Source organism: Labrus bergylta, chromosome 23 (assembly GCF_963930695.1).
Source record: "Labrus bergylta chromosome 23, fLabBer1.1, whole genome shotgun sequence".
In the NCBI taxonomy this organism is placed as follows: domain Eukaryota; kingdom Metazoa; phylum Chordata; class Actinopteri; order Labriformes; family Labridae; genus Labrus; species Labrus bergylta.
This window is the reverse complement of record NC_089217.1, coordinates 12,718,371-12,731,029: the sequence shown is the minus strand read 5'-3', so window position 1 is coordinate 12,731,029 and position 12,659 is coordinate 12,718,371. Positions and strand designations below refer to the sequence as shown.

The following is a 12,659-nucleotide window of genomic DNA, read 5'->3' as shown; positions in this document are numbered from 1 at the left end:
TGTGCTAACGCCGAGCCTTCACTGAGAGCAGCTCTGAGCTAATACTGAGCGAGCAGCTCTGTGCTAACACTGAGCCTTCACTGAGAGCAGCTCTGTGCTAACGCCGAGCCTTCACTGAGAGCAGCTCTGAGCTAACGCCGAGCCTTCACTGAGAGCAGCTCTGTGCTAACGCCGAGCCTTCACTGAGAGCAGCTCTGTGCTAACGCCGAGCCTTCACTGAGAGCAGCTCTGAGCTAACGCCGAGCCTTCACTGAGAGCAGTTCCAGGTTGGGGATGTTTGTTATGACCTTGTGATGGCCTTAAGTTAAATGTTAAAGGCGTACTGGCAAGAGTTATCAGAAAACATCCTGAGGTCTGGATCTGACCTGGCTTATAACTTGTTATAGTAGTTACTGTTCAGGAAGTAAACCGTACCAGCTCCTGCATCATGCTTCGTCAGATAAATCAGTCTGTCTTTGAGACACTGAACCACTGATGATCATGAACGGGTAATTACTGAGTTAGCAGCTGTGGTCTCCTGGGTTTGCATGTTTATTCCCGTGTGTGTGTGTGTGTGTGTGTGTGTTTGGCTGCAGGACAGAGGAGATACAGGAGGAGCGGTGTTGTCTCTCAGGACTTTAGGTTTGCAGTAAACTGGTGGTGCCCGGGATAATCAGAGCAGAAACATGTCAGGAGGAAGCCGCTCTTTCTGCACCAGACACAGAATCACATCCTGGTTAGCAACACTCTGAGGGCGTTTTCACACCTCACCTTTTCAGTCCAGTTAAAACAAACTCAACCAACTCTCTACCTGATTAATGTCACAGAGCTGCTGTACCGTCTGCTTTCCTTCATCCCGCTGTCAGCAGGTGTACCATCAGAGAGAGAGAGGTCTTTGACCGGACTGAATGTTTTTAGAGTTCTTAAACTCTTCAAGTCGGGTTCAGGGAAACTTCATTTGACTCTTGGTCGCAGGACAGAATAACAAACGGAGAGCTCTAGATTCAGAATCAGATGCTCAGTACACCCAGACATCCTCTGGAAGCTGCTCAATGAGCGGGGTTTAAAATGCAGTGACATCTTTACAGGTCAGAGAGAGGAATATTTATTCACGGGGTCGCAGTACTTTGAAGGTCAGGAAAGAGTTCAACATTAAAACAACTTCTTGTGTCTAAAAAAAATTATCTCATTGTCTCTTGTCACTGTCGTTTTTTCTGCAGCTCCTTCAGTCAGCGTTTATCAATCTTTGTGACTGTCAGTTAAACTCAGGTTTTACTTTATCAGTGAAACACTCCCCCCCCCCCCCCCCCCCTCCCGACAAGGACTTGTCTCCAAACAGAGACTTTTATAATTACCCATGAATGAGCGGCTTCCTGTGCTGATGAGTTAAGAGCTCTTGAAGGATTCCTCTGACAGCCTTTGTGTCGGAGCTGGAGGTGAGAGAAATGTTTCTGCGGCGTCGACACAAAAAGACTTTTACACGACAGCAGGTTTCTATTGTTGGAGGAGAAATGGGAAGTTTAAGAACTCTGCAGAATCTCGACTCTGTGGAACGATCTTATCTCTGACTGCAGGAACAATCAGATTTTCACCAGGAAGTCCCTGAAGATGTAAATCTGTTCACTGAGAGAGAGCGAGACAGCACACCAGGTAGAGTTTATATAAAAGATTAAACACGATAAAAACAGAACAATGATGCCAAACGAGAAGGAAAACACCCGACCCAGCTGCTGGTCTGTTCTAGATTTTAGTCAGGTGGACTAACACGACCTTAAGTTTCTCCAAAGGGAGTCCGCCAGTTTGCACTATTTATTTGTCAGTGATCTGATTGGCTGACAGCGTCTAGACTTCACTGATCTCTCGTGGTACAGATGTGGCTGTCAATATCTACACAGGCTTTGGACAAAGCTTAAATAAAGATCCAACATTTTGCCCTAAAGAAACCCAGCCCCAAGTCACAATCCAGAGGTCCTCCTTTGCAGCAGACAAACTCGGCAGACTTGCGCTCTGCCTGTGCTCACCTCCTGTCAGCACCTGTGCTCTGCCTGTGGTCACTTCCTGTGAGCACCTGTGTGGCTCAGTTGGTAGAGTCGGTTGTCTCTCAACAGGAAGGTTGGGGGTTCGATCACCAGCTCCTACAGCAACATGTCGATGTGCCCTTGGGCAAGACATTTAACCCCAAGTTGCTCCCACTGCTTCATCAGTGTATGAATGGATGAGTTAAAAGCTTCTTCTTTGTCATAACAAACATTCTGATATAGACTCTCTATCCTTCCCCCTATAGCTGTACTTGAGCTGCACACTCTCCTCTCTCTCTCTCTCTCTCTCTCTCTCGTCTATCTGTAAATGTTTTCTCAGCCTTGAGTGTCACAATGCAAACATTGATTTTTAATACTGATGGACTCTTTACTCAGCGGCCTCTACCATCAGTGTGTAAGCGTGTAGGTGTGACCCGTTGTGTAAAAGAAATAAACAGGGTTAGGTGTCTATTAAGTGTTACCATCAGACCTAAAGCTGCTTGTTTGCCCTTCCTGTCGTTGTCTCCTCCTCTGTTGATCTTTGCTTGTGTAATTTTTACTCTGATGTGTCCTCAAATTGATAAAGTCAGTGTCCAAAAACAACAGAAAAGTGCTGCTGTGTGAATATTATGTTATAATATTAGGCGCTGCTTTCAAACTGTCTTACCTGCACGATACAAGTTGTCATTCAAACTTTGATATCATGTTTCAAGATGTTTTTTGAATGGAGGAAGGTCATCTTTCTCTGAATCTGTTCTTCAGAAAGCTTTGAGTGCGTGTGATGGGTGACCCTCCTTCATGCCTCGGTGTGTGTGGTGTCTGTATTTTAAACTTCTCCTCTCTCTGTCTCCTCTCCAGGTTCCATCGCACGGTGCTCCTACATCAAGTATCACTACTCCTCGGCTACGATACCCAAAAACCTCTCGTACAACATCACCAAGACGATAAGGCAGGACGAGTGGCACTCCCTCCGTAAGTCTGAAACCCTCTCCTGTTACAGCACGTTACTCGTCCACTCTGCAGGCTGTTTGAGTCCTCACTTTGAGAAGTTCTTCTGCTGTGACGTATATTTACACAAGAACACATGAAGATGAACACCGACAGTAAATGAGCTGCTGGTTATTCAGTGCTCTCATTTAGTCTCTACTTAAAGGACTGTTTAGCCAATTATGGCATCTAAAGTCAGGAACATGTTGTCGGTCTGAAAGCAGCTGATTGTTCTGATGAGCAGGTTCTCGATGTTCCCGTTAGATCAGGAATCAAAGGGACGATCTCTGTCAGCTCTGTGCCTCTCTGCAGGAAATGATCCCTGATCTTTGATGGTGTGATGCTGCAGGAGGCCGTCCTGTACTCGTCCTGATGTAGAGCCAAATGCGTCAGCTTCTTCTGATCAGAGAGCTGTGTGATGATGATGATGATGATGATGATGATGATGATAATGATGATGGGGGGCACAGCTCCTACTGGCCTGAGGCCTGTTTTGGGAAGAGGCAGCGCTGTAGGTCATTGTCCTGATGTTTGTATATGTTTCCTGGGAATCTGAAAGCTACAGCCCCAAAAATAATTGCCATCGCCCTGAAGGACTAAACCGAACTATAGCCAAAGTTTGCCTTAAAATATGTCAACTATTCACCCACTATGTTGCCTAATTTCTCCAGCAGCTTGTTGAACGACCATGTTGCTGAGATCGTAATTACAGTCTAGCTTTTACCCCTGGTGCCCCCTGTTGGTCGGGTTAGGGATAGCAGCATCATCAGTATTCTGTTAGTTAGTTGTCAGCGCTCTCGGCGCTCTTCTTTCAGCCCGACTGTCTCTGAGTGAGTCTTCTGAGCGTCCTGTTCTGAGCGTCTCCTCTGTTTGCTGCTGGATTACATCAGCGCGGTGCGAGCTCTGTCAGACGACTCTACAGGGAGTCTGTCTGCTCTCAGGATACCTGCCATTCACGAGCCGCTCCTGCGTGGCCACTGAGCCGAGTGGAAACACGCTCTGACCCCAAACTGTCAGCGACTCGGGGCTGACTCGTCCTCCTCTGTCAGGTGACGACTCGGGAGAAAACTTGTGTCTGCTGCGAGCTGCTGAAGATCGCTCTGCTGTCGTTTTTCTTTTCCTTTTTTTCCTCCGTGAGGCTCCGTCCTATAAAACAAAAGGAGGAGAACTGAAGCTTCATACATTTAGAGCAAACACACGGCGAGGGGAGGTCAGGTGTGAACAACAGTGAGAGTCCGTCTAAATCATCATCATAGGATCTTCCTCATCCCTCCAGTGTGGAAACGGAACACCTTAAGTTCTTTCACCTGCTATTAACGAGCGTTTAGTTATTAATGGATCTCTTCACTTCAATTCTAAATCTTAATCCTGGCTAACAACTTGCAAACAGAGCTTTAAAGGCAGCCTGCAGATCCATCCCTCAGTATTAGTTTAAATCAGCCCTCAATGACTCTCCGATATGTCAGCCCACGAGGGATGCTCGGGACGGACCTGGGGCGCCTCGGGAAAAGAAGTAGGTATTTAAGGGAGCGTTTGAAAAGTGTCCTTTGAAGAATGCAGCCCCTGAAATGAGACGAGACGAGCTGTGAGGGAGAACATGTTGAGAGGTTTCATATATGTCGTTTTTTAAAGGAGCGGGTTTCTGCACAGCCTCATACAGCATCACGTCGTCCTCTATAAAAGCTTCTTCTTTGTTACAACAAACATTCTGATATAGACTCTCTATCCTTCCGCCTATAGCTGTCCTTGAGCTGCACGCCCTCCTCTCTCTCTCTCTCTCTTTCTCTCTCTCTCTCTCTCTCTCTCTCTCTCTCTCTCTGTAAATGTTTTCTCCGCCTCAAGTGTCACAATACAAACATTGAATGTTTGAAGTTAAAGTATACAGTTTTCTTTCTGCAGTCTGTGATATCACACACTCAGATTCTAAATTTAGTAAATCAGCAGCATCTTCAGCTCCACCTGCAGATCCTCGACCCCACATTATCTCCGTGGATTCACTCTTTAGTTCCAGTCGAGGACAAAAGACGCTGAAATCTTCTTAACTTTTCTCTGCTCTGCATACGGAGAGAGAGGTCGCGCTGTGTTTTTAATCGTCACTATCTTTGGAGGCTGATGAAAACACATAGCTCATGTTTATGGCAGGAAGGTCACCTCTCTGCAGCTCGAGATGTTTAATGTTCTTATTACCGAGCCGATCCACGCTCCGTCTCAGAGAGAGATTACTCGCCTGACCGATGGCCTGTCGCTGTGACGCTGTGAGGACGAGAAACAAAGATAAAAAAAGGTGAATAAACAAAGAGCGGACCTCCGAGGGAGCGTCGGCACTGTCTAACAAATCAATGAGAAGAGGAGTCCGATTAAATCACATCCAGGACTAATCAGGAATCTCATCCAGGACTCCGACTGTGACCGACGACTTCTAATGAGTGTGACTGCAGAGACACTGACCTGAGATCAGATCGGACTCTGCAATCTAAAGTTCATCAGATCCATTAAGTTTGCAGAAGATGTTCTTACAAACAGTCTGATGTTTAAAAGCACACAATCATTTCATCAGAACAGGAGACAGCAACTAAACATCATGCATTCATCTTACTCCACGTTTAAAATTCAACCAACATTCAAACTGGGCCCCTCCTCCTGGGCTCATCGCCTCCAGAACCGCCGGTGTTTGTCACCTGCCTGTCCAACAGGAAGCAGAAAAACTCCACGTCCACGGGTAAAAGACAACACAAGGTTCACCCTCGTTTTAGAACGAGCTTTATCCACTTGGCGTTTCTCCTCACTGTGATTATATTTTCTCTTCTTTGCTGCTACGTCCACGTCCGTCATATTCACCGGTTTGAATCCCGTCCAATCATTGAATTGTATCCACTCCTAAAATCACCTACTGCGCTGTCAACGCTGCGCTGGGGGGGTTGACTCTGACACCCCTTCAAGGCCTCACAGATGAACATGATACTCATTTGTTTCTGTCAGTCAAAAAAGCTGCACAGCTGGGAACCAAGCCCGATTTTCTATTACTGCAGAACATCAAAGCAGCATCACAGAGTACACAACACCCACACACACACACACACACACACACACACACACACACACACACACACACACACACATACACACACACACACACACAGAGTCTGTCACAGAGATGTGTGTGTGTGTGTGCGTGTGTGTGTGTGTGTGTGTGTGTGTGCTCACAGAGGAGGTTTCTGGCTGCAGATTAGGATTTTGTAACTTCAAAAGGAGCATAAACCGGAGACGCTGTCAATGACTGACTGTTTAATCCGAGGTAGCAGCTAAAGGTTGCAGCTGAGGCTAATTGTTCAGCTGGAAGCCCCGCCCCCTCGCTGTCACCAAGGCGATGTGCGGCTGCAGACTGTAGATTACACAGCGAGCAGGTCTGTGTGGAGATGACGGGGGATTAAAGTGCACGAGGAGCATCGATTCTCTGCTGTTTAAAGGCTTTGTGCTGCTGCTTTCATCTTATTAAGCTGATCAAGTCAAACCTGCAGAACATGACAAACAAACAGAGTCTATATTCTATAGGGGGGGGTGTTAAAGATTGTTTACCTGAGCAGGCGGACTTAAGAGTGTTGCATGTGTTATCTGAATGTGCAGAGGAGGAAGCAGGAGACTGACCTTAACGAGAAGGTGCATCATATGGAGTGTTTGACTCTTTGGTTTGTGCAGAGTGAAGACGTTCAAACATCGAGTGAGATCAGCCTGAAAGGGAAAGCGCGGATAACAGCTTGGCTCTGTATGCAACATGATGCATTTCTCTGTCCATGGTGCTGAAATCTGCACGCCGCAGAGGGCCTTTTCACTGCTTCACCTGTTGTGTAAAAATAATTACTATAAATAATATATGTGTGAGAGAGAGAGAGAGAGAGAGAGAGGCCTGAACATGTGCTGAAATCATTTTAACACGTCCATGTTCTTCTTTTTTTACCGATTAAAACACCCAAAACTCAGCTCATCGTAATAAAATGAGTCTTGTTCTCGACAAAGCTGCTTCTTAAAGTCAGAGAAATGTCGTGATTATCACACGTCTTATCGGGGTATTTTTACTAACTGTGACAGAAAAGGCTTTGAGCGAGGCGATAAAACCATTACGATAATTATCTGCGACAACATTTTTCTCAATAGAAATTTAACGAATGTTTGATAAAACGTTGATGGATTAGAGAATAGCTGAAATGAGCAACACTGAAGAAAACTGTACCGACTCAAAGAACAGAGAAAACATCGACGACAAGAAAGGCCACTCGTCTTTAAAGAGATATTTTGGATATTTACAGTCCAACAAAAAAATCATAGTAACGTGCTCTGTTAACTGTGCCGAAGAAAAATGCAGCTAAAACAGGCAAAAACCACAAACCTGACCCGTTAGAAAAATGTCACCAATTGTGTCAACAATGTTAGAACACAGCGATCGACCAAACATCCCAAACAAGTGTCAGAGGACTGTGTGTGAAATCAGGCGTGAAAGCCTCAGATAAATGTAGAGCAGCAGATCTTCAGTTTCACATACAGTATCTGAATGTTTTAAAACAAACCAAACACCTTTAACTGATGATGAGTGATCCTCCTCTGGATGGCTACCTGTTTAAATCATAAAGATGTTCTGTACGTAGAGACGACAGTCAGCAGTGAAACACCTGAGCCGTTAACCTGCTTCACATCCTTTTTTACTCCGTCTCTACTCAAATATTCATTCAGTGCCTCCGCCCCTGGAAACATCTCGGAGGCTGTGAAGAAACACAAACATGAAGTTGACATCGTGTGCATATAAAAGTGTTAATCTTCTACAGACACACCTGCTGCTGTTTCTTCTTCTGTCACTTTACACAGACTCCAGCTTCAACATCAGCGTGTCTGAATAAACCAGTCTGTTCAGCTTTCTGCACTAAACACCAAGATTTCTACCTTTCGGAAAGCGTCCACATTTAAACAGAAATATCTAAACTTACCCTCTCACACAGCTTGTCACTTTAGGTGACACGTTTGTTTTTATTTTGCATCATTGTGCCCCGCCTCTTCCAACATTTGGACTGATCTGCCCCCGAAACGTAAAAAAGGAAGATAACACAGAGAAGACGATGCCTCTGCGTATCATCAGCCCCTTTCAGACTGTACCTTAACTAAGCTCCGCCCTCATCACGTCTTTGGACGATCATTTCGATTTCCGGACGTTGAAATATTGACGTCCCAGTCTGAGGTCACATTGTGTTTCAGCGTTGCTGAAGCACGGCACAGCGGGAGCTCCACATATACACACAGTCAGACATGCACACACACACACACACACACACACACACACACACACACACACACACACACACACACACAGCGCTGTTCAGCTGATCCCGTCTCTCCTCTGTTACTATTGAAGACGGGGCAGAGGGGGGGGGTCACTTCATCCCCCCATTACGCCTCCTCGACATTCAGACTGCAGGCGAAGCGTCACAGGAGGCGTTAATATCGCGGCTTCATATGGCGGTCTGAACAGAGCTAAAGTCAGAGCACAGTGAATGTTGATTCTTGTCACTCTGTCGTTCTTTGACGTTAGTTATTTCAGTTTCTCTAAATATAAGCTGAGCTTCAGTTAGTCTGGTTGGTTTACAGTTATTTAACTTCGACTGGAGGACAGAGTGTGAGAACTTTGTATTTTTGGGCCTTTTAGCCTTTATTGGATCAGACAGCTGACAAGAGACAGGAAGTGTTGGGAGGAGAGAGAGGGGGATGACGTAGCAAAGGTCAGAGGTCGGACCTGAACCCACGACTGCTGCATTGAGGACAACCGCCTCCATGCATGGGGCTGGTGACATAACCGCGAGGCTATCGGCGTCCGGAGTGTAAGAACTTTTAACACCCCTTAAGCTGTGCACTGTTTGTTCAGAGGGAACAAGAAGAAGGACAACACATGAAATTATTGATGAAACAGACAGGTCCTGAGAATCCTGCTGGTTTCATCCAGCATCATCGAGCTCAATAGTCTTTAAAGTACCAGGAACTTTTTACCCCAGGAGCTACTGTTCAAAAAGCTGAAAGGTTCCTCCAGATCATTTTTATCTACATTTTCACCGAGCTCAAAAACCCCCATGAAGATTTAGGAAATGATTCTGCTGCTGTGTGAAAGTCATCATGCTGCAAGTCCTCGACCAATCAGAGATGTTCAATGCTGTAATTTAAGGAAGTACTACCCCCTCAGAGGGTGACTTGAGGACTCCTGGACCTCATTTAGACCCTGGTTTCTTTGAAGGAAGTGCACAGAGTACCTCCTAAAGTTCCTGGGTTAGGATTTGGAAGAGGAAACAGCTCCCGTCACCGATCAATCAGCTGGTGTTTTTTACGTTGATGTTGCTGTACTCCAAAAAGTTTCCTTCATGCTCTCGAGTTAAAGGATTTATGCAAAGCAGCCGGTAATTACTGTGATAATAATTAGCGTATAAATCAGTTTGTTTCCATATTTAGGCGTGTTGAAGAGGCTGCTGATTGGCAGGATAAGCATTCACACAATCACACTCAGACTGGATCTGAAGGTATATCTGCAGGCACTCGTATGGATTCCCTCCGTCTCCTTGATAATGATTGATGGGAAGTACAATTAAGCATAATTAGCCAGGCGGAAACGCTGCAGAAACACATCGCTGGCGGTCCTGATGCAGCTCATTACACTTCAGTTTCAGGCTCCGCAGACTAGAGGAAATTATTCAAGTCCGGCCGTGTTACCGCCATACCCGCGGGCCGCTGATTCATCACCGCTCATCCGTACAAATCTTCAGTCCAGAGGGAGGAGCTTCAGATGGTCAGAGTCCAGCAGGACGACCGCTGTCTATATAGAGCTGACCAATGAGAACAGAGTGCTGACCAATGAGAACAGAAAGCTGACCAATGAGAACAGAGAGCTGACCAATGAGCACAGAGAGCTGACCAGTGAGCACAGGGAGCTGACCAATGAGCACAGAGAGCTGACCAATGAGAACAGAGAGCTGACCAATGAGAACAGAGAGCTGACCAATGAGAACAGAGAGCTGACCAATGAGAACAGAGAGCTGACCAATGTGAACAGGGAGCTGACCAATGAGAACAGAGAGCTGACCAATGAGCACAGAGAGCTGACCAATGAGAACAGGGAGCTGACCAATGAGCACAGAGAGCTGACCAATGAGAACAGAGAGCTGACCAGTGAGAACAGAGAGCTGACCAGTGAGAACAGAGAGCTGACCAATGAGCATGCTCCTGAGTCTTCGTCATAAGAGAGTCTAAACATGAAGAAAGGTGGCGTGTCATGATGAATCAGAAGGTCGACCGTGATCTGAACACCTGCAGGCGATAAAAAAGGGTCGTAAAGGCGTGTCACAAACTTCCAATGATCTGCCAGATCCTAATGTCTGCTGACGGTTAGAAGTGGCCTCAAAAAGTCGAGTCATGAATCTGTCAAGAAGCATGACGATCAAGAGACGTCTCACTATGATGTGACTGTGTTAAGACACAGCTCGTTCTCACAGCACGCTCCTCAGATCAGCTGGTCAGGAACTCTTCAAAATGTGACTCCATAGGTTCCCCTCCAGGGTCAAAGGCTGGGTCAGGAGTCCAGCTCTTCAAAATGTGACTCCATAGGTTCCCCTCCAGGGTCAAAGGCTGGGTCAGGAGTCCAGCTCTTCAAAATGTGACTCCATAGGTTCCCCTCCAGGGTCACTCTGATTATTTTGTAGATTCTCTGTTAACATCAGGTTGGGTTTGTTAATAAGTTTGTACTTATTGAAACCCAAACTAATCTGGCAGCAGGTGCAGGACATGATGTCTGTCCTGAAGATACAGTAAAGAGACAAATGACCCTCCAGTAGAGGTCACACAGGGTCACATAAACATCATTGATTTCCTCTCACATGTCTGACTGTATCATTTGCATGAACAGAGTAACGTCCATGCTGCACGTTTGTCTGCAGCAGGTCGATGCATCGCTCCCGTCTCCTGTTTCTTCATGAGGTTCAGAAAACATGCAAGAGTCCTCACGTCATAGTTTCTGTTGGAATAGTTGAACGTGCAGACCAAGTGACCGAAGAGATGAAGAGTTTGTACATGGCCGTGTGTGTGTCCATGTCCGGTCACAAAGTTTTCTGGAAGTTTAACTGTCAAATGTTTTTATTAACCCCTGAAGTCAAACTACAAAGTATGAACTTGTGCTCAAGCTTCAGTTATAATCAATTTCTTACATTAGCCTCGTGAGCTAATGCTTAGTCGCTTCTGATCAGGTCTCTGGAGCGGTCAGGGGTCACTTCAGTTCCAGATAACATCAGCATATTAAGGTCATCATGCTCATGCTAAAGACTTCTATATCTTTAAATATCCTGCAGAACCTCTTTTCATTTTTACATACTTTAATGCACATAGTGAAGTATCTCACGTTCAGAGCTGGCATGAAAGGCTCCGTCCAAAGATCACTTCTGTTCAGCTGCTGCAAATCAAAGAAAACATTTTTCATCTTGTACTAATATTCTCTGACTTGATGAAAATGACCTCCTGTAGTCAGCGTTCACACCGAGCGCCATGAAGCCTAAACATCAGTTGATTTATTTATGTCGTGAAATGACTTTCATTTCTTTCTACAAGATTAATGAGATTTGTTTTATTTTAGGGTCGTTTACTGATTTCATCTTTTTTAATACGCAATAAAGCTTCACACTTTGGATCCAGTGAAATGGTCTCAGGTGAACTCAAAGTAGAAAACGGTAAGTTAAGGCTTCACAACAAAATCACTTTAAAAGTCTTACAGCACACGAGCAAATTCTGCAGGGCTCTATGGGGACTGACTCACCGCAGGAGACAGCCTCTAGTGGACACTGGAGGAACTGCAGCTGTAAAGTTGGACATGTTAACATGGGGCTCTATGGGGACTGACTCACCGCAGGAGACCGCCTCTAGTGGACAGTGGAGGAACTGCAGCTGTAAAGTTGGACATTTTAACATGGGGCTCTATGGAGACTGACTCACTGGAGGAGACAGACTCTAGTGGACAGTGGAGGAACTGCAGCTGTAAAGTTGGACATTTTAACATGGGGCTCTATGGAGACTGACTCACTGGAGGAGACAGACTCTAGTGGACAGTGGAGGAACTGCAGTGTTTTGTACTTTTTCTAATCCCTACTGCTTGGTTTGTGTACTTTAAATAACCTTCCAACCTGCAGGAGACGACAGGAGATAATAATCCATGCAGCGATTATTTTTCTTTTTGAAAGTGTGTGTGCATGTGCTGAAAGAAGTGTGTTTCGAAAATCCTCTGTGTGCTTGTGTTTGTGTTCATGAAACGAGGATACAGATTCTATATGTATTCATATCTGTGAGTATTTGTGCATTTCCGCACCACGAGCCCGAGTTTCTACTCCCTGCGGTGATAAGATGCAATTTGACCTTGAGTTCCACTTTCTGCAAACCTCTCTGCAAACAGATGAAGTCGTATACAAACACATTCTTTATGATCAGAAAGGGTGAATCCAAGGTGTGTTTGCTCCCCTACACAAAGCAGCGCTCAAATATTCTGCAGGTTTATTCCGCTAAAGAAGATGTTTGAGTTTTTAATAACATCTGTAGAGTCCATGCTGAACGTATTTAATATTCAGCCTTTACCGGAACCCTCTGTTGATTTATAATATCTTATTCTTCATT

The 12,659-nt window shown here is 45.5% G+C and overlaps 1 protein-coding gene across 1 annotated transcript in view; it reads left to right on the top strand.

Moving 5' to 3' along the window:
- The window catches only part of tmem178bb (transmembrane protein 178Bb), a 78,140-nt gene that overhangs the window by 43,274 nt on the left and 22,207 nt on the right, over window positions 1-12,659 (top strand). The window contains exon 3 of the mRNA XM_020644660.3: window positions 2,856-2,969. Within this exon, the coding sequence (XP_020500316.1) occupies window positions 2,856-2,969 (114 nt within the window). The remainder of the gene's footprint in view (window positions 1-2,855; window positions 2,970-12,659) is intronic.